The sequence below is a fragment of the Physeter macrocephalus genome, unplaced genomic scaffold (genome assembly GCF_002837175.3).
Source record: "Physeter macrocephalus isolate SW-GA unplaced genomic scaffold, ASM283717v5 random_26, whole genome shotgun sequence".
Lineage (NCBI taxonomy): Eukaryota > Metazoa > Chordata > Mammalia > Artiodactyla > Physeteridae > Physeter > Physeter macrocephalus.
The window spans coordinates 104,442-129,567 of NW_021145310.1; the positions used below are offsets into that span (position 1 = coordinate 104,442).

Below are 25,126 nucleotides of genomic sequence, written 5' to 3' on the forward strand. Positions count from 1 at the left end.
TAGGCTACTCCACCATCAAGCAGAGGACACACACACACGCACGCACACATACTGTGCGTGCAAGATGAGAGCGTAGGTAGGCTACCCTGGCCTGGCTGTTGCTACAGGAGCCCTAAGGGGGCTGAGAGCTGGGGGCGGAGGAGGTTACCAAGGGTTTCCTCCAGGGTGTGCTGGATGGATCAGTCTGGGAGGAGCAGGAAGGGGGGCTTCTGTGGGGGCCACAGCCCAAGCACTAGAAAAGAGGCAGCCAGTGCCAAGCCCGGTGTCGGGGAACCGAGGGGGAAAGCGGCCAGGTGGACTGACCTGGCTGTTTAAATGGGCGTGCTCAGGCCGTGGCTAAGAGTTTTGAATGAGCTGTCGCCATTTAAAAATCAGAATTTTTCATATTAAACGCCGCCCCCCCCCCCCCCAGATTTCCAGGTCCTCCTGAACCGTGGGAAGCTTTGGCTGCACTGAGCCCCCCATTGCTATGCTGAAATAATCAGCTGGAGCCGAGCAGCTGGCCACTGCTACCCTTTACTCCGTTACCTGCCTGGCCCTTGCACTATTCTCAAGTTTAAAGCCTCAGGAAGAGACAGTTCCAATTGGAAGCTAGAAATCATAGAGTCTCGTGTTTGAAGGGACTGCTTGTATACCTCCAGTAACAGGGAGCTCATTATCACACATCACAAGATGTGCGCCTTGAAGTACAGGTTTTAGGAGACCTTTTTTTTAAAAAAAGTTGTGATAAATATATATGAAATATATACATGAAATTTACCATTTTAATCATTTTTAAGTGTACAACTCAGGGGCATTATGTACATTTACAAAGTTGTGCAACTATCACCACTGTCCATTTCTAAATCTTTCCCATCACTCCAAATAGAAACCCTGTACAATTAAGCAATAACTCCCCAAGCCCCCCTGTCCCTAGCCCCTGGTAACCTTTCTGTCTCTATGAATTTGCCTATTCTGGGTATTTTGTACAAGTGGAATTATACAATATTTGTCCTTTTGTGTCTGGCTTTTGTCACTCAGCATGTTTTCAAGGTTCATCCAGATTGCAGCATGTATCAGAACTTTCATTCTTTTAATGATGGAATTACCTTCCATTGTATGGAGCTACCACACTGTGTTTATCCATTCATCTGTTGATGGACACTTGGGTTGCTTCTACCTTTTCGGCTATTTTGAATAATGTTGCCATGGACATTTGCATACAAGTATTTCTGTGTGTCCCTGTTTTCAGTTCTTTGGGGTATAGGAGTGGAATTGCTGGGTCATGTGGCCACTCTGTCTTTAACTTTTTGGGGAACGGCTATCTGTTTTCCACAACGGTTGGACCATTTTATGGGGACCAGTTGTGTGTTGTCCTGGCCTGGACGGGAATGACAGGAGGGCCTGACTGGGTGGCCTAGATTGTCCATGCTCACCCTCTCTCTCCCTCTGTTGACAGAGTCGCCCCAAGAAAGGCCGGGCTCCCGGCGCAGCCTGCCGGGCAGCCTCTCAGAGAAGAGCCCCAGCATGGAGCCTTCAGCCGCTACGCCGTTCCGGGTCACGGTAACTATCTCTGCGTCACCGTCGCCACCTGGCCTGGGGTGCTGCTCTGCGACCCCGCGGCCCCCCTTCCTGGAGCCTCATGGACCGGGAGAGCATCCTGCCTCCCTTGTTCTAGGTATCCGATTGCTCAGCTGCTCCCCTCTCTGTGGCTCAGCCCCATCCCGGGGGGCCACGTGGGGGCCCCTTCTTGCGAGGGAGGGGCCAGACGGAGGACAGACAGCTCTGCGGGCCATGGGGCCCAGAGCTGAGCCGGCCTGGGAAGAAAGAGGCTAGTGTTAGGTCGGATAAACGCACCCTCATGCGTGCGCACACACGCCACGCTTCCTTAGAATGCAACCTTTTTGTTTCCACATTTTAATATCTCTCATATTACAGCCCGTGGTGTGTCATAATTTAATTGCTGTGTTTTTTCTTTCTCGGTGGCACATAAAATAATGCTGTATCTTACAACTGATGATGTCTAGAATCAACAAAGGACAGTATGTATATCTTAGCTACTGATTATTAGTAGTCCCACGAGCACACATTCTTTTATTTCAAACCTAAATGACTTCATGGAAACAGAATCCAGTGAGCCTTAGTATCTGACTCTCTGTGTCCCCACCATCCTTCCACGCACCTGCAGTTTTACGTCCCTTTACTGGCCCCATTCCCATGTTACCATGTGCCCCTCTGTCCGTGCTCTGCCAGCTGCTGGAGCGGTAGACGTGTTCTCTTCCCCTGGGAGCTCACGGTCTGTAGGGGAGGTGGCTATTTGATCATTTGTTCATCCATTCATTCATTCAACCATTTTTTATGGCGTGCCTGCTGTGTGCCAGGTACCATTCTTTGCACCGGGCTTCAGTGGGAGGAGCTGGCCAAGAGAGTACCAGGTGGATAAAGCCCTTGACCTTACGGGCTGACATTCTTGTGTTGGAGCTATGTGCTGTGAAGGAGAAAAGTAGACTGATAGGGAAAACCAGGAGAGCTTCCCTGAGGTGGTGTGGTTGGGAAGTGATAGTTGAGCTGAAGTCCAAGGGATGAGGAGCTAGCCCTCTGGGGATCAGGGGAAAAAAGGTTTTTTTTGTTTGTTTGTTTTGTTTTTTGTTTGTTTGTTTGTTTTTGCGGTACGCGGGCCTCTCACTGCTGTGGCCTCTCCCGTTGCGGAGCACAGGCTCCGGACGTGCAGGCTCAGCGGCCATGGCTCACGGGCCCAGTTGCTCCGCGGCATGTGGGATCTTCCCGGACCGGGGCATGAACCCGTGTCCCCTGCATCGGCAGGCGGATTCTCAACTGCTGCGCCACCAGGGAAGCCCAGAAAGAAGGTTTTGATGGAGGGAACAGAGAGGGCACAGGCCTGGCTGTTGCCATATAGTGTGATATGGGGGTTCCAGGTGAGGTGAGAGTGGGCTGGGAAAGGTGTTCCCTGGGAACACCTTTGAGCTGGGTCTTGAAGGGTTCCTTAGACACTGGACAGGCAGCGACAGTGAGAGAGGGAGTTCCGGGTAGGGGGAACAGCAGTTGCAAAAACATGGAGGCAGGCATGGAAGCACACTAGGAATGGATGTGTTTGTGGAATGGTGAAATGCTTGGTGGGACTGGAGATGAGGGGTCTGGAGGTCAGGGTAGGAGGTGAGGCTGGGAAGATGGGCCAGGTCCGGGTCAGGTGGCACCTCAAGTCCTCAGCTAAGGGCATGGGGCTTTCCCCAGGGCCACTGATTCTCCTGCTTTCTGTGTGTCATAAAAATGCTCTCAAAGTAGATCCTTGGGCCCCTGCAAGATTTCAGTGCAGTGGGCCAGGGGCAGAGCCTCGATATCTGCATTTTTAATAAGCTCATAAAAGAGGTAGTTCTGAGCCCTAGGCTCTGGGTCAGATCAGCCTCCAGGCAGTGAGGAGGAGAAGGACACCTGTGCTGAGGAAGGATTCCTGGTCACCTTCCTGGGTGAGACCAGGGCCCTTGGGAGATGGTCTCCAGCTGTGGGGAGGATCAGGACGCTGGCACCTGAGAGAGCCTGATCGAATCAGCTGGCGCAGAGGCCAAGTCCTGCCCTTCCTGGACCCCCAGGGCCACAGGCACCGGGGCTGAGCCTTCAGGATGCCCTAGGGAACGATGACTAATCATAATACAGCCCCCTGTACTATGTTCATGGTCGTACCTATTCGATCTCTTTTAAACCTTGAGACAACCCTGAAGCTGATACTTTTATCACCCATTTTACAGATGAGAAAACTGAGGCCCAGAGAGGTGAAGTCCCTCACCCGAGCTCCAAGTGCTCATAATGGTGGAGCCAAGATTTGGACTCAGGTCTCCCTGACCCTAGCGCAGGAGCGTGCTGCACCCCTCTGGCTGGACTGGAACCAGAGGAGGGGGACCCTTCCCACACACCCTCCCAGAACCCCCTCAGCGTCACTTTTTACCCGCTTCCCTTTCTTTTGCTGCTCTAATAGGTGTATCATCACACCTCGAGGTTGCTGTAATTTGCAGTTCTTTAATTGCCAGCTAGGCTTGGCTTTTTTTCTGTAGTGTCGTCTTCACTCTGTTTCCTGGTATGGAAACCACCTGTGGCTCAGAGCCAGAGCCAGAGCCAGCCTTCTGAGCCACCAGGCCCCCATCTCACAGTCCCGTGAGATTAGGGTCTGCAGGATGGAAAGTGTGTTCAGCCGTCATTTTACCCACTTCTCACAGCAACCCCGAGGGAGGTACCATTAGTGTCTACCAGTCACAGATGAGGGAACTGAGGCTCAGAGAGGTGAAGTTGTTTGCCTGGTGTCACACAGCTCTTGAGTGACAGAGCCTGGCATGGATACTAGGATGGCCGGACGTTTATTTTTTGTGTCCTTTTGCTCGGCACCTTGTCCTTTTCTGTGTGCAGCAGTTAAGGAAAGGGGCGTGAGTCGAATTTCTGTCCTGGGCTGGTGCTCAGAGCTGGGGGGGGACTAGGGAGCTCAGAGGTGGGGATCTGGGTTCAAATCCCGGCTCTTGCATGACCTGTGTGACCTCGTTAGTCACTCAACCTGTCTGCGCCATGTGAGCTCATCAGTAAAGGGCAGGGAATGACTGCCCTTCCCTGAAGGACTTGGTGGACCTTTGTGGGTACACACCAGCCCAGGTCTGACCCATGGTAGATGCTTACCCCATGAAATCCACCATTATCATCTGAATTGCATTTCCTCTTTTGGCTCCAGGACAGTACAGATCTGGGGAGGGTTGGGGTGGAGGGCAGAGGACCGGGTGCTTGGGGGAAGGTCAGAGGTGCGCCTGACCTGGGCCTTAGGGACAGGCTTGACACGGACCCTGTGCAGGACCAGAAGCATACCCTCTCCCCTGCAGCCTGAACTTGCACTTGCCCCCATGTGCTCCCACAAGCCAGATCCTCATGCACTCGCTGACTGCTGCTCTCTCTGTGTAGCCCCCTGAAGGAACGCAGGGAACATGGTTTTGCCTGGAGGAGGCAGGGGAGATGTCACAGGATGTGCTTGAATAACTGTCGTCTTCGCCGCCATTTCAAACCAGGGTGACGAGATGTCACCACCTCTCACAACGGTGCCCCTTGGCAGTGATGTGGTTTAATGGAGAATCCACGTTGGGGTCTGTAGGACTCACTCTGTCCACCTCCTTCCTGCAGACTGAGGCCCAGGAGGGGCCAGACGTGACCAGGTCGCCACTCAGCTGGGAGGGCTTCTGAGTCTGGGCTGTTTGCATCCTCACGTGTGGCCTTTGCCCTTTTTGTGAGTCAGCCTGGGACTGCAGTCACCCCACAGGGCATCGGGCTCAGTGCTGCTCCCACCTCTGCCTCTTGGAGACCATGGGACCCTGGGAGAGCCTCAGTTTACCCTTCTTTAAAAGGGGGGGAGTGACTGCGAGTTTTGAGCATACAGTAGGCGCTTAAACACTTTGATGCGGTATCTAAGGGAATGAGCCATAAAGTCCACAGACCTGGGGCTGAGCCTCATGCCAGCTTCGTGACCTGGGCAAGATATGGAACCTTTTGCCTACCTGGCACAACTTCCTTCTACCTACAGGTGGAGTTGGGGGTGGGGGAGTGGTTCCCCGGGGCCACTGGGCGCTAGCAGGCCTAGTGGGTGCACCCTGAGAGCTGTGGGGGCCCCTGGATGAGGGCAGGATGGGGAAGGAGCTGGGAGCAGGCGACCAAAGGGACCTCCCGCCCATCTCCGGCCTTCAGCTCTTGGGCTCCAAAGAGATGGCGAGGCTGAGATTCGAACCCATGTCTGTCTTCTCTGCAGCCAGCAGGGAATCCTGGAAGCGAGAGAGGGTCAGAGGTAGGGGAGGCAGGCAGGCAGCGAGCTGGGGGCCTGGATCTGCACAGACGGTCAGTCTGGGTCCAGGGGCTCTGCATGGACCCATCCCTCTTCTTGAAGCCCAGGGACCCTTAGCAGCAGCAGGCTGCCCCCTCTCACCTGCCACCCCGTGTCTGAGGAATTCACAGTCTGATTTGGGAGTTAAGGAGACGGTGACTGTGGTCCCCTCAGCCCGCCGCCCTCCCCAGACCCAACCTCCCCTGGTGTGGGCTTCCTCCCTCCTTCCTCCCTCCTTCCTCTGCCCCTGGCCCCTCCCATCGACCTTGAGGAGAGCTGTCGGGGCCTGGGTGTGGGAGGTGGCAGAGGCTCTGGGAAACTTGACAGCCAATTGATTCTTCCTCAGGAAGTTGAAAGTGAAGAGTTGCGTTTGAAGGTTTAGCTGAAATTAGGTCTCAGGGCTATTTTTTGCGAGTTGGAGAAGGAGAAGTGTCAAGGAGGGGAAGGCCCAGCGGGCTGGCGGAAGCTGCAGATAAACTCAGTACCAGTTGATTGCAGATGCTTCTAGAAGCGGGTCTCAGTTCCTTTCAACCACCCACTTTTACTGGATGCTCAATTGTGTGCACCTTAGGTGGTCCTGAAGCTGTGACGGAGGTGTGTCTGGGGTGCTGTGAGAACCCAGAACAAGGGACAGTTACCTCTCACTGGCGAGGGTAGGGAAAAATTCCTAGGGGAGGATCTTTGGGGCTGGGCTTTGAGGGATGTGTAGGAGTTTGTCAGGAACAAAGGGAGAAGAGTATTCCAGTTAGAGCGGGATCTAACAAAATAGGAACAAGCCAATGGCCCTGTGTGATTAGATATGATGTTGAATGAGTTGAAGACATGACGGAGAGGAGCCTAGACAGAAAAGTGAGTGGGTGAGGCCTTTGGACTTTCTGCTACAGACACAGGAGTCAGAGGGGATGATGAGTGAGAGTGGAGTGGGCAGGAGATCTCTGGGATGTGGACCTTAGGTTTCCCCAGCTGCTCACCCCACTTCCTGCTCCTGTGGCTTCCCCAAACCCTCCCCACATTTCAGCTGTCTTTCTCTCTCTCTCACATACACAGAAACAGGTACATGACCACAAACATGCAGGACTGTGGGTGACCGCCTCAACACCACTGTGGAAAGGCTGTTGGAAATCAACTGGTCCAAACCTTCCTTCTCCAGAGGAGGGACTGAGGCTCAGAGAGGGCAGGGTCCTTTCCCAAGGTCACACAGCATGTCTGGAGCAGGGCCTGGAATTGAGCCCAGGTCTCTCCATTGCTGTCCTGTGCTCCTTATGCCTTGCTCCCTCCTGCCCTCATTTCCCTGCAGCTGAGTCCTTCTCCTCACCCCCATCATGCTTCCTGGGAGGAGGGGGCTGAAGGGAGTGGACATGGGTGGGTCCAACTATCCATAGAGACCCCTGATGTCTCATCAGCACGCTGCCACCTCCTGGTCTGCCTCTCTGCCCCCAGTAGTAGCCCTTGTCGGCTAAGGTGACTCCGGTTGGGCCTGGGGATGGTGGATGGAAAAGCGGGTCAGACTTCCAGATCACATGAGCCTGCTCTGTCACTACACAGATGGGGAAACTGAGGCCCAGAGAAGGTAGGTTTGCCTGGAGTACCTGCTGGCCCTCCCTCTACCACACTCCAGGCTTCTGCTGCCCATCCCAAATGCACATTTACATGGGACACATCTGTGTCTGTGGCCCACAGACTGGTGGAGAGATGTCAGTCACGCAGTGTGGCAGACTGGCAGGCAGGAGTGCTGGACCCCAGATTGGATGCACCACTTTCCTCCTCGTAGTACCAGGAATTTGCCTGTGAGCCCGATGCCCCTTGCTCTGTTGAGCTTCCTGAGCTGGAGTCTCCCAACCCAGTGTCTGGCCATTGTTCTGCAGATGAGAGGGTTGGTGGGGAGAGCTTGCCCCGTACCCTCAGCCCTCCTCCTCCCCTGCCTTTCATGGAGCCTAATTGTTATTAAACTGTTTAAACCCCAAAGGCAAATTACTATCATTTCGGTCTGTGTCCATTTGGTCTGTGTCTGCCTTCTGTGGGGAGAGGCCCCCTTTCCCGCAGCAGGAAAGTAGGAGATGGGAACATTGTCACAGACAGCCCAGGGTGGCCAGGGCTGGCCAGAACGGTCTGCAGGGCGGGAGCATGGGGCCAGGGGCCATTGGGCGCCTCCTGAATCGAGGCCAGGCCAGCATCCGAGGCCTGGGACTGAGGGCAGGCTGTGGTATTTGGTAGGGTTGGGAGGCTGCCTGCCCCATTAATAAACATGAAGGTGGTTTCATCGGCTTAGTTTTACAGATTAGGAAAGCAAGGCTCAGGGAGAAGGAACCGGCCCGGGGTCCCCCAGCCGGCGAGCAGCAGAGGTGGAAGTCAAGCTCTGGTCTGCGAGTCATGTTGCGGGTGTGAACTAACTTACTTTCCTCCCTCGCTCCTCTGCCTTCCTTTTTTCTTTCTTTTAGAACATTTTTAATCAGCACCAACTACGTTTCAGGGCCTGTGTGGGGCGCTGACACAAATAGGATTAAAACGTAGGTTCTACCTGCAAAACTACGGCGGGTTTAGCTGGGGCTTGACAAAGTCATTTCCAGGCCGGTAAGGGGAAAGGACAGGCAGCCAGGACCGCCCCTGCGAAGGCCAGGAGGTGGGTAACAGCATGAGGGGACAGGAGACCCGTGGCAGCACATAGAGCAAACGGGATCGGAGGCTGAATTAACAGGAGTATGGAGTCCCCGGAGAGGGAGGTGAGGGTGGGCCAGAGCTGGCCGGGGCGGACCTGGAGTGCACTGTGTCCTTCAGAGCAGCATACCTGACCGGGCTGGGAGAGTCTGGAGCTCTTTAAGTGGGCAGAGACCAAGACCAGGGTGGGGGATGGGGGATGGGGAGCAAGCGAACTGCTTTTCTCAAGCAGGTTGTCGGGACCCCGTCCCCGCCCTCAACGTCTGAGCTTAGGATGTCCTTGTAGGTGTCCGTAAGGGCAGTGGTGGAGGGAGAAACCAATTCAAGGAGCCCTGGAATCTCCTGCCTCGTTCCGGGAGGTGCCAGCTCTGCTCGAGCAGCTTGGGTGGGAGGATGGAGGGGGGAGCAAGGACAGCCTCCACACCCTCAACCGCCCGTTTCTGCCCCCAGTGTCCTCCGGAGGTACCTCTGGGACACCCCTGTCAGGCCCTGCACTCAAGCCTGTTGGGCGGCAAGGACTTGGATAAGCTAGTCCCTGCTAAGGTGTCAGTGGCTGACTCCCCAGTCCCTGTGCTCTAGGCTCCTTGCACGAAAGGAACCTTATCAGTTGGAAGTTTGAGTCACAGTGGAATGTCAGGCTCTGTGACTGGCAGGTGGGATACTGTTGGGGGGTCTTTCTTCTTCTCTTCACACCTCCCTGGGTCCTGGGGATACAGTACTGGCTCTTCTCATAGGTCTACCTGGGATGGGGCAGGGTTTGAATCTTAGCCCCGTGGCTCCCTTCTGTGGGATCCCTCAGGCAAGGTCCCCGACTCTGAGCCTCTCTGTTTCCCATCTGTAAATGGGCACAGGAGTCCCTCACTCACAGGGCGGCTGTGAGGGCTCAGTGCCTGGCATTCAGCCAGTGTTCATGCCCTGCCCCTCTTTCTGGCGGACGGGGCTCACCCTACCCGACGCTTTCCCCAGGGCCTCGGGTCCTCTCTACCGCACCCCTCCTCCTGCTGCCCCAAACGACATTGCCCCTGACAGAGCTTCTAGGGCTTGGCTCTGACACCAGGCTCTGATACCAGAAGGTCTAGAAGGGGTGAAGGGGTCCCTAAGAGACCAGAGACCAAGTTCCCAGGTGGTGAGTACAGATGGAGGTTGGAGCTGTCCGTGCAGGGTGGTTTCTGCCCAGTTGGGGGCAGCAGAGGGCAGCAAGTGACTGCCTGGGCGGCAGCTCCCAGAGGAGAGTGGAGATCCCAGGGATGTGTGTGCCCCCCACCCCCGCCACCCCGACCTTGGGGCCATGGGGGTCCAGCTAAACAGGCTGCAGAGCCCACTGCCGGGTAGAGGGAACAGCTCAAATCAGGAGCGCCTGTAGGCAGCTGGGCCTGGCACTGTTGGCTGAGCTGACTGGGCTGGGTTGACCAGGGAGCTGGGGGACCTCTGAAAGGGGACCCTCATCAGGGACATGGAGGGGGGCAAGATCTGGAGCCGAGGCAGCCTTCCAGCAGGAGGAAAGGGGTTGAGGGGGCCAGTGTGTAAGCTGGCACTGTCTCTGCCCCGTGGTTGCCAGGCTGGACCAGTAGACCCTCCATCACGGTTGTCCTCTGACGAAGTCCGGCTGACCTGGGTTCGAATCCAGGCTCTGCTAGCTCCTTGCTTGTCTGCATGAGGGCACGAGCAGGCAAGGGTGGGGCAGTCGTAGAACCTGTTTTACACAGTCCGCTGGGTCAGGCCCTCTCCTGAGCCCTCACTGGGTAGCATCTCATGATACCATGAGGCAGGTAACACAAATCCCGCTTTGTTTAAAGTGACAAAACCAAGGCAGACGGAGAGTGAAGAACTTGCTGAAGCTCACTCAGCTCGAGAGCCTAGATAGTGAAGGTCTCACAGAGCCTGGCCCACAACATGCAGCTCAGTCTCTGCCGGCCAGTGTTGTTATTCTTTCCATTTTATAGATGAGAACACTGAGGCCCTGCGAGGGGAGGTGCGTCGTTCCAGGCCACACAGCCAATCGGGGACAGAGCTGGCACTCAGCCTCATCTTGTTCTGCCCCTGCCTTCAGCTGGCCTGGCCCTCACAGGTCAGAAGCTGCCTGTGCAGGGCAGACACCCTGGGTGGGAGGGAACTGCTCCCCTCTTCCCACCCCACCCTGTGTGGCCCCTGTAGGCCTTCCCCTCTCCTAGGGGACCCAGGAAACTGGGTGTGGGGGGCAGGGCTCAGATGCCTTTGCTCCCACCCCACCCCCATATGAAAATGCAGTGATTGCCTCTATCACATCCAGTGGCATTTGGGTTGGATCGCAGACATAATTATATCCGAATCTTCGGGTGGGAATTGTTTCCAAAGCCAGGAGGCCCTCTTTGGAGGCTGCAGCAGTGGCATCTGTTTCCGACACAAGGCCCTGCATGGGGATGAGTAACTTTTCCCATGGAATTGCTTAAAGAACATCTAAAATGAGCCATGATTGTTACTGCCCTGCTCCAGTGCCTTCGATGGCTGCCAGGGAGTGGAATCCAGCTCCCCAGCTGGCATCGAGGCCCCCAGGCCTGTCCCAGCATCCGTATAGGCTGGTCCTTTTGCCTGCACTTCCCCCCCATTTCCGTTCCTCGAGAGCTCCTTCCCTCCCCTGTGTTCTGCCACAGACTCCTGCAGACTTCCCCTCCCCAGGCTCCAGCGCATAGACGCTGGCTGTGACTTACCCGGTGGACGTGGTGACTTTCTCAAGGGCAGTGACTGTTTCTGATTTCTCTGAGCCCCAGGCATTGGGGCAGGGCCTCACCTGTCGCAGGCACCCGACGGGTTTGTGGGGTGAAGGTATGTGAGAGACGCAGGGAGTGAATACATCCAGTGAGTGAGGGCCGGGTAAGGAGAGGGGGTGAGTTTCCACCTCCTTGCTCTTGAGAGCCCACTGCATCTCTGAGGCGGGGTGGCCACCCGCGTGGGAGGAGGTCAGCACAAGTTACCCAGACCACCGCTGTCTTGCCTTGAAATTGACCTTGCCTCCACCCCATGATCCCTCAGGTGCAGGACGCCCAGGTGAGCCTGGCCTGCAGATGGTAAATCAACCCAGGAGGAGAAATAGCCTATAAAATCCTCTCCCCAAATGGTGCGTTTTGTATCCTGCAGTGAAAAGGGCTTTTAAAAGCACTGCTCACTCAGGTGGATTTATGGGGCTGCCGCCCACCTCTCCCCTCTCCCTCCCACTAGTGTTCACTGGTCTCTGGGGCTGGAGCACCCTGGGGTGTTCCCTGGTGGCTCCTGGTCCAGGGAGAAATGGGATAGCTCCTCTTCCCTGCCTTGATGCTCTGGGGCTATCCCCGGCCAGCTAAGTGCCTGGGAGGGCAGGGTGGCGCAGTCTGACCCAGCAGAAGCTCCCTGTGGCCCAGCACAGGGCTTGAAGTCCCACCATTAGCACCCTTCCTTCAGGCAAGCTGTTGTCACCAGAAGGTCCCCTCGTTGTCACCGGCAAATGGGCCACCAGGGAGGGGAAGGATGGCATGCCCAAGCTGGAAAGGGAGTTAGAGATCATCTAGACCAATCCTCTCATTGTACGGATGGGGAAACTGAGTCACAGAGAGGCTAAGGTGCTTGCTCACAGCCTCATAGTGCAGTAATGGAATTATGGAAGGTCTTGGGCTCTGGTGCAGACCACCTGGGTTGAACCCAGCTCTGCCACTTCCTGGCTGTGTGGCCTTGTGCAAGTAGCTTAATGTCTCTGAACCTCCATTTTCTCATCTGCACATTGGGTTCTGAGAATTAAACAAGGTAAGTCATGTAAAGCTCTAATACAGTGCCTGAAGCTTAGACGGAGCTTAATGAATACATCTGGCTTGCTCTTATTAACGCATTGGAATAGTTCTCATTATTGTTAATAGCAGAGCTAGGTTTTGAACCCAGATTTCTTGAGTCTAGGCATGGTTTTCTTGCCACTTCTGCCAGGCAGCCTCTGTTGAGAGCGTTCATTCACGCAGAGCGCACAGAGCACAGGACAGGGTTGTTCTGATGGGGGATAAGCAGTGAGTCACCCTGGGAAGACTGGCCTGGTGCCGGGGCCTCAGTGACAGGGCCTGGAGGGAGGCAGAAGGAGACGGTAGAGAGCCTGCTGCAGGGGTGTGGCTCCCTGATGGGGCTGGTTTTCCCCCAGCCATGTGGCCCTCGTGCTGGACTCCCCGCCCCGAGCTCAGCACTGGCTGAGGGCTTAAATAGCCGATGAAGGGTGTGTGCCCATCCTGACCTCTGGCGTGGGCTTACGAGGCTAAGGCAAGCGTTGGCCAGCCAGAGGATTTATGGGAGTGAGTCACTCCCTGGCTGCTCTGTGTTATCACGTCCCTGCTCGAGACCTTAGGAATGAGTGTCTGATTTCTGTTAACTGATGCCACTCAGTCCTGGGCACTGGCAGGTACCAGGAGGGTCTCTCTGTTGTCCTCATTTCCCCCTCCCACCTTCACGCCCCCACCTGCTTCCCAACTGCGTGCCCCCTCCTTCCTCCTCTAGAATCTCAGGGTTTCTAATGGGCCCCCTTGACCTGGGTGTCCTCTGCTTTGGGGAGGGGGTTGTATGTCCCATGTCATGAGCCTGGGCTCGGGTGTGTAACTTGGAGGTCGGTGGGACCTGTGATCACTCCGGGGCCCTCCAGGTCAGCCAGACCCGCTGCTGTCCTACCTCTACAATCTTTGCCTCTGCTGTGATTCTGCCTGGAATATCCCTATACGGCTGCCCTGCCCCACATGATCTCAGCAAGCCACCTGCTGCCTCACCTTCAGTGTTTCTATTATGCCTTCAAAAGCTGCCTCCTCCAGCAAGTCCACCCAGATTGACCCCAAGTGGAATCCCTTAAAAGGCCTCCCAGAGCACATTCTCTGCCTTTCTCCTTTTCCTTTTTTATTTGTTTATTCATTTAGGAAGTATTTACGGAATGCCTGCCAGGTGTCCAGCACTGGGGACCCAGGCTGCAATGGCCCCCACAGTCCTGTAGGGGAGGAGGAAGGCATGAAACAAATGCATGTACAGCTACGACTGTGATAGGTCTGCAGGGAGATATGGCCCAATCCGAGGGCATCTGGGAGGCCCCTGAGGAGAAGACTGAAGAGAGACTGAAGGGTGTGCAGGGCCCGCCGGGCAAAGGGGGACTCTGTTCTAGGCAGTGGCAATAGCCTGGGCCAAGGCCCTGTGGCAGGAGGAGCTGGCAGTTCCAAAAGTGCTGCTGAAGCCACTGGGGCTGGAGCCCAGGAGGGAGATCATGAGGGGCCTTAGGCCTCACCAAGGAGCTAGGCCTTCATCCCAGGAGCCCAGGGGTGGAGCTGGTCCATGGCAGGGTCTCATCTATTTTTCCAAGGGTCCCTCTGGATGCTCTCGGAGAATGAACAAGGAAGGGTGACAGGGTTGGGGACAGCCAAAGCAGCGAGGAGGCTCCCACAGGTGCCTCGGAACAGCCTGGGCCACCTCTCCAGCTGGACCATGGGACCCCTGAAGGCAGAGAGCTGGCGCTTCTTGGGGCTCAGCACGTGGCGAGGCTCAGGAAACACGCCCTGAGTGAGCCATTGACCAGCCCCCTTCTCCAACACAGGAGCTTTGGGTCCTAGAAGTTGCTTCTGTAAGCTGCTGCCTTCTGTTTCCTTCTGGCTAATTGCTGGGCCGTCCCCTGGAGACCGAGCAAAGTCTGAGCAATAGAGACGATGACAATGACGGTGATGATGGTAGTAGCTAATATTTTTACTGTGTGCCGAGAAATGGGCTAAGTTCTTTCCATGCATGATCTCACTGACTCATTACAACAATCTGTGAGGTAGCTACTATAGTCCCCCTTCTATAGAAGAGGAAACAGGCTCGGACAGTTAGGGTACTGGCCTAAGGCCCTCAGTCGTTAAGTGGTGGAACCCTCTACTACCATGCCTCTTGGGGGAGGGGGAGGAAAGGTATTTGCATTTTACCCAGGGATTCCTAGACGTCAGGGTAATCCTAGGACCTCAAGAGGTGTGTCAAAGGGTGGTGTTTCAGGTGTGGCAGTGGCAGAAGGAGGGATGTTTGGGGCGGGGGTCCAGCTCCGGGTAGGGGTGAGGCCCCTTAGAGCAACCTGCCAGGCCTCAAGGCACCCAGAAACCACACATTTCGGGAGCTGTGAAGACAGTTTTCAGGGTGTGAGAGAAGCAAGAAGGTCGTCCTCAGAGATTGGCGCAAAGTGAGGCCCTGCCTGCAGAGCAGGCGAAATTGCGGCGGCGGCAACATGGAGCCGTTTTCTCCCCTGCGGCCCAAGATGTGGGCTTGTGGCTCTTTGAGCTTTACCCGGCCACTCTCCCTTCTTGCCGTGGCTGTGAACGTGAGCGCGTGTGGGCCAGTGTGTTTGGCCTGGGTGTCAGTGTAACTGTGAGTACCTGATGACCGTTGAATATATGTGTAAATTTGTGAGCGTGTCTCAGTATATTTGTATGTTTATCTGTGCGTTTCATGGTTGTGTACGTGTGTATTTGTGTGTGTGCTGGTCAGTGTGCATCTGTGTGTTTAGGAGTGTGTATCTGGTGGTGCTAGGGAGACCTGTTATGTTTATACACGCATTTCTTTGTGGCCATGTCCCTCCCCCACATGTGCACCATCCACGTCCTTGAACCTGGGTGTGTTTCTCTCCCTGGGTACTTCTCCATGTGAACATGTGCGGGTGTAGCTATCCGGGCAATATTTTAATGCAAGAGTGATCCTTTTTTTTTTTTTTTTTTTTTTAAATTTTTATTTCTTTTTATTTTTGGAAGCGGTGGGTTTTCGTTCCTGCATGCGGGCTTTCTCTAGTTGAGGCGAGCGGGGGCTACTCTTCGTTGCGGTGCGCCGGCTTCTCATTGCGGTGGCTTCCCTTGTTGCGGAGCACGGGCTCTAGGCGCGCGGGCCTCAGCAGCCGTGGCACGAAGGCTTCAGTAGTTGTGGCTCGCGGGCTCTAGAGTGCAGGCTCAGTAGCTGTGGCGCACGGGCTTAGTTGCTCCGCGGCTGCGCGCGGGCTTTCTCTAGTTGAGGCGAGCGGGGGCTACTCTTCGTTGCGGCGCGCCGGCTTCTCATTGCGGTGGCCTCTCTCGCTGCGGAGCACGGGCTCTAGGCGCGCGGGCTTCAGTAGTTGTGGCACGAAGGCTTCAGTGGTTGTGGCTCGCGGGCTCCAGAGCGCAGGCTCAGTAGCCGTGGCGCACGGGCTCAGCTGCTCCGCGGCATGCGGGATCTTCCCGGACCAGGGCTCGAACCCGTGTCCCCTGCATTGGCAGGTGGATTCCCAACCACTGCGCCACCAGGGAAGCCCCCAAGAGTGATCCTTGAGTGTCAGGCTCCAACCCTCTCCCGGTCCTCACGGCCAGTGAATTGGTTCTCTTTGTGTGATCTGAGGAGTCTGGCTACCTTCTCTGCGTAAGGTGGAGGGTGGAGGTCTTATGTTCAAAGGAGCGCCGGCATGGGCTTAGTGAGCGTTCTGTGGGCTTAGGATGGCCTGTGAGTAGGTGGCCACTGGGAAGGCACCAACTTGATCCTGGCTTAAAATTCCTCCCACCTTTCACCTGTCACGGTGTCTGACATTCCACCGTTACTGAGTTATTCCCCAACTGGGACCCGCTTTGGTGGTGCATAGCTCTCAGGGGAGGAGGCCAGGGAGGCCTGGCAGCTTGCTGAGGGTAGAGCCCCAGAAAAGGGGAAGAGGGCAGGAGGAATTGTGCATCTGAAGGATTCGAGCAAAGCCACAGAAATTGCTGGTACTGTTAGTGCCAAACGTGGGAGAGCCCAGCTGTGAAAGGCAGCTGCTCTAACTTTAGAGAATCATCAAATATCAGCACTGGAAAGGAGCTTGGTGATCACCCAACCCAGGCCCTCAGAGTACAGATGGGAAGACTGAGGCCTGGAAAGAGTAAACATGGGGAGCCTGGGAGGTTCTGGAAGCATTCTGGCATTGCAAAGAGCACTGGGCAAGGAGAAAGGGGACCTAGGTTTTGCCGTGGGTCTGTCACTGCCCTGCTCAGTGACTCTGGGAACCCCCTGCCCTCTGGGCCTCGGGTGCCTTATCTGTATCATGTGGGCATTGGCCTGGCTGCCGGCTCTGGGCACTCCCAGCTCTCACGCTGCTATCTTAGAATAACACAGGACTCCTCACCACCCCCAGCCCCTTCCTGGAGCCTCTGCCAGGGTAGAGTGAGGTGTCCCTACCAGCCTGCCAAGGTGTCAGGTCTGCCTGCCAGCCTCTGAGCCTGGCAGATCTCCTCTCCTGAGGCTGAGAGAGGCGGTGATATCTGGATGGGATCTTCCCCTCCCTTTCCTGTTTATTTAGGTGTGCTTTTGGCATTTGCACAGAGCCTCAGAAAGAAATTGAGAGACATGCCCGTTAAAAGAGCCTCCTTCTTTGAAGGATATCTGTTTGGGTGCAGGCCTTAGAAACGGCCACAAAGGAGAAGCTGGTCCGGGGCCAAGGGAGGGCCATGGGGTTCTACCTTCATCCTGAGCACTGTTGCAGGTCAGGCCCACCCACCCGTCTGCGGTGACCCAGAGTCGGTTTGTTAAAAGGGAGAAGGTGATGAAGGCAGAATTGAGGATGCAGGACCAAATAGATGATGGAGTCGGGGGCTGGTGGAGCACCTACTATGTGCCATGCATGGTGCTGAGTGCTTTACACTCAGGTGGGAAGGTGGTCTCACTCAGGTGAGACCAGTGGTGACACGTGACTCCCAGGTGCCCAAGTGGTGTTGCTGGAATACAAACCCATGGCCCCCCAAATGCTGCCTCCTGGATGGGGAGTGATGCACACGTGAGGATGGGACTGGGCAAGTCTCCCCTCCCTGAGCCGCCAGGTCCTCACCTGTGAGCCCCAGGTGACAGCCCTGCACCCAGGGAGAAGCCCACCTTCCCTTCTTCTCTCCCCCAGGCCCAGCATGGTACCTGGGATATGGGGAGGAGGGGCTGAACAGTCACTTCCGTTCTGGCCTTTGACACGTGTGTGTGTGCATGTGCACGGCTCTGTGTGTGTGTGTGTGGGGGGGCATGTGTGCGTGTGTAAGAGGATCCCTGCCCTGCCTGCTCAGGGGCTAGAACTCTCCTAGTTACAGTCCCAGCTCTGCCACCTAACAGCTCTGCCACCCTCAGCAAGTAGCTTAAATTCTCTGAGCCTCTGTTTCCCCACTTGAAAACCCCAAATATCCTTCTGAAGCACGTGTCCTCACGAGGATTCCTGATAAGAGGCATCGGGTCCTCGTAGGCATCCCCTCAGCTCGGGCTCTGGATGTGTTCTGTGAGTGCCCCGGGCAGAGCAACCTGGCAGAGCAGGAGCCTGGAAATTGGTAATTTATCGTGATCTTCGTCACATGGAATGGATTGAAATGGTGAATGGAGAAATCACGAGTCTGGAATTCTGAAAAGCCTTTGAGAAAACTTCCCAGCACTTCCTGGAGAAGCAGCACTGTGGCCGGGGTCAGCGTGGGGGCAGAGAATAGGGATGGGGGAGCAGCCGACAACTCGGGTCCTGCAAGCCAGAGACCCCACGGGCCTCTGTCCTCCGCTCGGGACTTTTCTTGCACTTCGGTCGTTGACGTGGATGGAAGCCCAAGGGGCTTGGACCATTGACATGGATTAGCTGGGAGGGAGGACATCTGCATGGGAAGTGAGCTGTCATGGAGGTGGGCAGAGGCTACAGGGCTGTCCACACCCTGTCACCAAAGGGCTGGGGGTGGTGACACCAGGCAGCAGCCTCGTGCAAAAGTCCCTGGGGCCTTAGTTGACCTAAGCACAGTGGCACAGCTGCCTGAGAAGCGCAGGGGAACGGGGCTGTGTTAGCAGAGACACAGCGCGCCATCTGCGGAGGGGGCAGGCTTGGTCCCCGTGGACTGTGCAGGCTCCTTGCTGAGCTTTAGACATCAGACCCTGCGCCAGTGAATGAAAGCGGAGGCCTCCACCTGTGCGGCTCCACCCGCCCGAGCACTTTGAACCTCCGGAGTCTCTGTGAGGTTGCTTTAGAAGAGAAGTGCTTGTTTAAAAGAGTTCAAAACTACCAAACCGAGTGATATTCTGTGGCTCCAGGATAATTTTTGCAAGCACATTCATTCATTCGCTAGGCATGACACCAGCCCTGTCCCCACTGCCACGTTGCTTTCAAGCTCCTCAGAGAGCCCAGACAGACTCCCACCTGTGGTGGTCACATACCTCCTTGGGGCAAAAATTGGTGGCTGTATCAGAGCCAACCTCGGTAATAATAATAATAAAGCTGGCAACTACTGTGTTTAGTTGCTTAGTATTTACCGTTTTGCTGGGGATAGCTTACCTCATTTAATCCTTCCCACAACCCTATGGAGAAGGTATCATCCTTGACCCATTTTACAGATAGGGTCACTGAGGCTCAGAGAGGTCCAGTAATTTTCCCACAGCTTATCTGAACTAAGATTTGAACACAAGCAGTGTGAGAGGACTTCAGCTGGCCTGAGGGGTGTGATCAGCAGGGCTGGAGTATGTAGTCAGGGCCTCCTGGAGAGGGTGGATAAAGTCAGGCCCTGGGGGTGTGGAAGGGGAGGGGATCCAGGGCTTTGTCTGTCCTACTTAATCCTCACTGCAGCCCCCACCCAGTTCACAGAGAGGTGAGGGACCTTGCCTACCATCTCACCGCCAGGGGTCTGTGGAGCTGGATTTGAGCCCCATTTGTTTGCCTCTGGCTCCCAGCTCTCAGCCACTGGGCTGTCAGTGGGGTCCACGGCAGTGAGCATCGAGAACCCTGTTTTACTGAAAGAAGGGAATGATTTGCCCACTGCCCCTCAATAAAGGTCGACTTGGGTCTAGGACAAGATTTTCTGACTTGAAGGCCAGTCAGTCCCTCTTCCTGAGTTCAGGGCTGCAGCTGCCTCCAGAAACCATGTCCTGGGACATGCCCATGAAGGGACAGGAGAAAAGGCTCGTCTCCCTTCATTCAGGGCTGGGCGAGGAGCCACCCTTGTCCCTTCACCCCAAGAAGGAGGTCAGTAAGCAAGCTAAGCAGGGCAGGGAACTGGAGTCTGGGGTCTTTGATTAACCTTGCTGTGTGACCTTGGGAAAGACCTTCCCCTCTCTGGGCGTTAGTCACCCTTGTAATACAGTCTTTTGGATCTGAGTCCCCTTCCAGCTGTGGCTTTCTGGAATAATGAGCATTTGTTAAGCCTGCCATCTGTAGAGCCCTGAGCTGGGTCCTCTGGGGGACCTAAGGTCCTCCATGGTGGATATGTGTGGTGAGGTGGGGGACAGGTGAGCTCCCTGTCCTTTTGTTATTCTGTACACTGCTCACCTCATAGTGTTCATGTCGGTCTTGGTCACTATGCCTAGCACATAGTAGGCTCTTGACAAACGGTGAATGAATGATATTATAGAAAGTTTGAGTCCCCAAGGTCATGGTCAGTTTGGGGAGGTACATTCAGAGTCAGGCTTCAAGGATGCTTACAGGTAATGCTTATCAGAGGAGCATTAAGTGTAGCCCTGATGGTGGGGGTGGGGAAGACGAAGTGATACTGTCCCACTCAACCTCTTAGAAGAAAACTTTTTTTTTTTAAACTCAGGAATAGGATAAAGCCGTACGTATTGCTACATAATGAGCTCCATAAATTGTGAAACATGCTTTGTGGTTCTTTGTACCACAAGAGTGTAAAAAATTGTGAAAATTTAATCAGTGTAGAAAATAAAAACCAATAAAAAGTACAAGCCCATTGGGGGAACTTGCTGGACAGCCACACCTGCGAGAGAAGAACCCATCCAAGTTAGCCAGGCACATCCCCCCTCCCCCCACACCTGCCAAGAGGCCAAGGTTGGGAGAGCCCAGAGCTTATTCAGGGGTGCAGGTCCCTGCCTTCATGCTGTGTCTCCCAGAGAGCCTGCTGTCCCCCTGGCCCACCACCATTTGTGGTCCCTCTGCATTAGGCCTCGTCCTGTCTGTGGGTCACCACTCTGGAAGAGGGTCCCTCCTGTAGTCCCTAACCCTTAAGAGATAATTGTTAAACTGCAACTGATTAGAGTACCTTGATGGGTGATACCAAGCTGTAGAGGTGAGAGGCATTTGGACTCCACTGCCTGGGAAGGCCTGAATAAGGTGGCATTTCAGCTGGGCCTTGAAGGATGTGCAGAATTCTGACAGGTGGCCACAGGGATAAGCCTTCTATGGATGGGAGAGGAAAAAGTAGGGGCAGAAAGATGGGAAAAGGGAAATCTTGAAGAGGGTGGGCAGAAGAGGGGGGTCCTATGGGAAAAGCTCTGACATTAGGCAGGTCTGAGAGCTGTGTGTCCTTGGGTGAGTCATTTTACCTCTCTGAGCAAGGTTTCTTCATTTGCAGAAAGGGATGTTTCTCTGTCATTTGTGTTTGTGCGGGTGACATGGGATGATGTGTACAACCAACATTTGCTCTCATCAGTCTCGAGTGCTAGGGCCATAGAGATGGACAGATCCAGTAAGGGCGTGGACTGCAGCAAATGTCCAACTCTCCCCCCAGAGCAGAGAGGGCCACCAAGCCTACCCTTTATTGTGTGACGGATGAAATATGGTGTTCAGATTGTGAACAACATTAACTCTAAAATGAGTTAATATCCCATTCCCTTCTATCCTTATATCACCTGGAATTGAGGCTGGGGTGGGTGAGTCCCCAGAATCCCTCTCAGACAACTCCACCCACAGGGAATTCCTCTTCCTGCAGTTTTCCTCTCCCTCCAACTGCCTGAGGGTACCAAGTCCAGAACACCCCAGGCTGTGGCCCCTTGAGCCCCCAAATCTACCCCAGAGTAGACTGGTTCAACCTGCTGTACTGAACGCTGTCTCCTCCCTGTTTCTTCCATTAGACCCGGAGCTCTGGGGGCTGGGCTCAGCTTAGGTTCTGGTCTCAGAGTCCAGCGCAGTCTGATAGGTGCATGAATGGCCTGAGGCCCCGCTGAGGTCTGTCATACTCCTCCCAGGAGTGGACCCCTACCCGCCATGGGTCATGAATGGGCCAGCAGGCAGCAGTCTCTCTAGAGAAGGTCCAGCCTTCCCTCAGACCTGGCTCCAAATCTTGAAGCACGCAGTGGGGGTACTCAGCAAACCCTTCAGCCCCTCGGCCTCTCCTTGAGCTAGATACTAGGTCACGCTGTCCCCAAGGTGGTTGCCCCTGCTGGGGTACAACGGTTCCAGGCAAAGGGCTCCACCCCGAGGGCTTGTGACAGTCACCTGCGAAAGGAAAGACGCCCAGGTTAGGGGTCCAGGGTACTACCAGGAGCTGCGCTAGCCAGCCGTTCCCCAGAGGACCGGACGCCTGCTCGCAGAGCCTTAGTTTCCCCCATCTGTACCACCCGGGCTGAGAACATCGACCTCGCGGATGAAGGAAGGCGCTTTGGCAATCCAGGACCGGGAGGGGGGCGTGGACTCCTCCAGGTGGGTGGCGGTGTGTGACCTCTTTACTGTAAGAGGTGAGGAGGCTGCTGCCGCGGAGGCCGCCGCCGCCGCCGCGGAGGCCCCCCGAGGGTCCCCGCCCCCTCAGCCCCCGGGGGCTCCCCCGCCCCCGCGCCCGGGGGGCTCGGGCGTCCTCGGTCGCGGCCGGCACGGTTCGGCTCGGCGTCGCCATGGCAACAGCGGCTTAGGGGGCGGGGGCGACGTGGCTGGCTGGCTGGCGGCGCGGGGTGGGCTGGGCCGCGCTGCGCGGGCCGGGCCGTCGGCGCTCGGTCGGCGGGCGGGCGGCGCGGGCCGCGGGGGGCGGGGGGCCGCCCGCGCCCGCGCCCCCCCGGCCGCGGCCGGCACGGTCCGGCTCGGCGTCGCCATGGCAACAGCGGCTTAGGGGGCGGGGGCGACGTGGCTGGCTGGCTGGCGGCGCGGGGTGGGCTGGGCCGCGCTGCGCGGGCCGGGCCGTCGGCGCTCGGTCGGCGGGCGGGCGGCGCGGGCCGCGAGGTGCAGGGGCCAGCCCGAGCCCGCGCCCGCCCTCGGCCGCACGGCCGCACGGCCGCCCGAGCCAGGGCGCGGGTTCCGCGCGGGTCCCGGGCCCGCCGCCGCCGCGCTAACCCCGCCTCCCTTCCCCCTCTTGTCGCCCCGCGCGCAGGGCTTCCTCAGCCGCCGCCTCAAGGGCTCCATCAAGCGCACCAAGAGCCAGCCCAAGCTGGACCGCAACCACAGCTTCCGCCACATCCTGCCGGGGTTCCGGAGCGCCGCCGCCGCCGCCGCCTCCGCCTCCGCCGCGGACAATGAGAGGTGAGCCCGCCGTCGCCGCCGGCCCGGCCTCCGCGCGCCGCCGCCCCGGGATGCGCCCCGGAGGGCGCGGGGACAAAGCGAGAGCCGGGCTGGGGCGCGCCGAAAGCGCGAGGGCACCCCACGCCGCCCTCCGGCAACTTGTGGGGCCATCTCGGACGGGGGCGGGGCGCGACGGCAGGACCCTTCTCACTCCCCCAGCGGTGAGGACCGGGTGGCCAAGCCTCGGGGCGAGGCCGGGAGGGAAGTGCCCTCGCCGAGAAGTCCTGCCTCGCCTCGCCGAGGTGGGCATTGTTTCCCGGGCGGTGCAGTGCCCGGAGCTGGGGACAGAAGTGGCGCCTCCACCCCGGGATCCATTCCCCGCCTCTGGAGCCCTTGAGTGTCCGATACAAAAGGCATTTCGGCTGGGTTTTGCGGAGACCCAGCGGTGACGAAAAGGGTGAACATCTGGAGGGGAGGAGCAGGGGGCTGGGCCGCTTAGGGGGCACATCTGCTGTAAGTAGGGCGCGTGCTCCGCTGGGGGCTGGGGAGAGCAGAGCGGGCAGTGCCTGAGGCCAAGGAATAAGGGCCTCATCCTTTCCAGCCCCGGGCAGCTGCTTCCCTCCCTCACCTCTCCACTCCCAGGAGTGTCTCCTATTCCCTGTTTCCTTTTCCTAGGCAAGCCAGGAGCAGGTGTGGAAATTCCAAGGGGAGGTGGCTTGTGGGGCAGAGGAGGAGAGAGAGGAGGTGGTTCAGCCTGCCAGGAGTCACTGGCAAGGAACAGGCTTCAGCTCGCAAGGGCAAGCCCTCCTGTCTGCTTGCGGGGACACCGGGCGGACACAGCCTCTCGGGGCCCAGGTCCCCCCTCCTTGAGCCGTGCCAGCCCCAGCACCTTTCTGCTTGGGCACAGCATGGTGGTGGATTCTGGTGCCAGTTAGAACGTGTTTCTGCTCAGCTAAGTGGAGGTGAAAGAACGAACGGGCAGGCAGCAAGGAGCCTTTTCGGCATTCAGCCCCAGCATCTCAGGCTCCTAGCATCTGCCTTCCTTCATAGGGCTGTGCCCCTGTGTATGATTGGTGAGTTGGCACTCCCTGTAAGGGAGGCACAGGTAGAATGAAAATGTCTCTCCCCTCCCCCTTGGATCCAGCAGGCAGAGGAGTACAAGTTATAGCCCAACTCCTGCCCAAGGTTGAGTGACTGTTTAACTGACCCCTAGCATCTTCCCGAAGAGTACTCTTTCCACTCTCCAGGAGAATTACTAGACCTTTAATTTTCATCAGCCCGGAGCTGCTCTCTCTAATGCATCCTCACCAATGCCTGCAGCTGGTTTGCTGCCCTAGCTGCCAAGCCCAGCCCGAGGCAGGACCCTCAGCCTTTTTCTGATGGCTGTGGTGCCCCAGGGGACCAGGCGTGCCCTGGCAGGAAGATTTAGCCAGGCCAGAGCTCAGCGCTGGGTGCAGCCACTGCGTCTTTGAAAATCTCGGTTCCCATCTTTGTTATTGTCTGGGCGGCAGGCCACCCGGTTTGCTGCCTTCCTCCCTCCGCCCGGCCCCTTCTTCTGGCTTTCTTCCCCAGGAACATGCCCTTCTCCGCGCTTTCCTTGGTGGGGGTCAGAACCCTCTGCACCCGCATGCAGGGCCTCGTGTACGTACCCAGTTTTGTGTGCATGTGTGGGTGTCCGGGGAACAGGAGAGACGGCAGGCGGTCCGGCCTCCGAGTGTGCCTGCCCTCCTGGGAGCAGACAGCGTGCATGCCATGTTTACCTCCCTCCAGCGGGAAGCCTGCACGGAGACGCCGGTGAGCGCTCGGCTGGCAACCCTGGCCGGAGGTCAGGGCCTGGCAGAGATGACCTGGAGCAGGTCCTGCCCAGCTTGGCCTCAGGTCAGCTTTGCCACATGCCGGAGGGGCACGGAGGGGGGTGGGTAGGGAGTGTAACTACAAGTCTGTTTGTTTCTGGAAACGGTGGTAAACGGTAGCGGTTGGAGCAGAATGTCACTGATAGTGGTGTGGAATTGTCTTATTAATTTTCTATAAACAAAATCTGGTTTGGTGGCTTCTCTGGCACAGGAAGGGAGCCCAGACTCCCCACGGACAGGCAGAGAGACTGAGTTTGAGGTCCTTCTGTCCAGCCTTGGAGCGGCAACGGGCTTTACTCGGACTGGGGTCTCCTGATGTGCTGCTTTGCCTAGAAGTAGATTTGTCGGCTGCTGGTGGGATGGCTGGGCAGGTGTTTCTCTGGGGCAGTCCCTGGATTCGCCCTGTTTGGAGTTGAGTGAGTCAAGCCAACTCTGGTGACACCCCAGACCCCCCAGGCTCATGGTCAACGCTGGGTGAGTGGAGAGGCGCCTCCCCCCACTCTGACGTGGGGTGGTGGGGCTGCTGAAGGCTGGGAGGACAGCACGGCTGCCTTTGGCTTGGCTCATGGGACCCCACTGGGCTGGCTCAGCAGTGAGGAGGGCGTTGACTCCCGGCTCATGGGACCCCACTGGGCTGCCGTGCCTCTCCCT

General features: G+C 56.9%; 1 protein-coding gene across 1 annotated transcript in view; it reads left to right on the forward strand.

Moving 5' to 3' along the window:
* The window catches only part of LOC102982845 (disabled homolog 2-interacting protein), a gene marked incomplete at its 3' end in the record, with an annotated part of 119,789 nt that overhangs the window by 24,250 nt on the left and 70,413 nt on the right, over positions 1-25,126 (forward strand). Inside the window, exons 2-3 of the mRNA XM_055082154.1 lie at positions 1,439-1,542; positions 22,495-22,643. Of these exons, the coding sequence (XP_054938129.1) occupies positions 1,439-1,542; positions 22,495-22,643 (253 nt within the window). The remainder of the gene's footprint in view (positions 1-1,438; positions 1,543-22,494; positions 22,644-25,126) is intronic.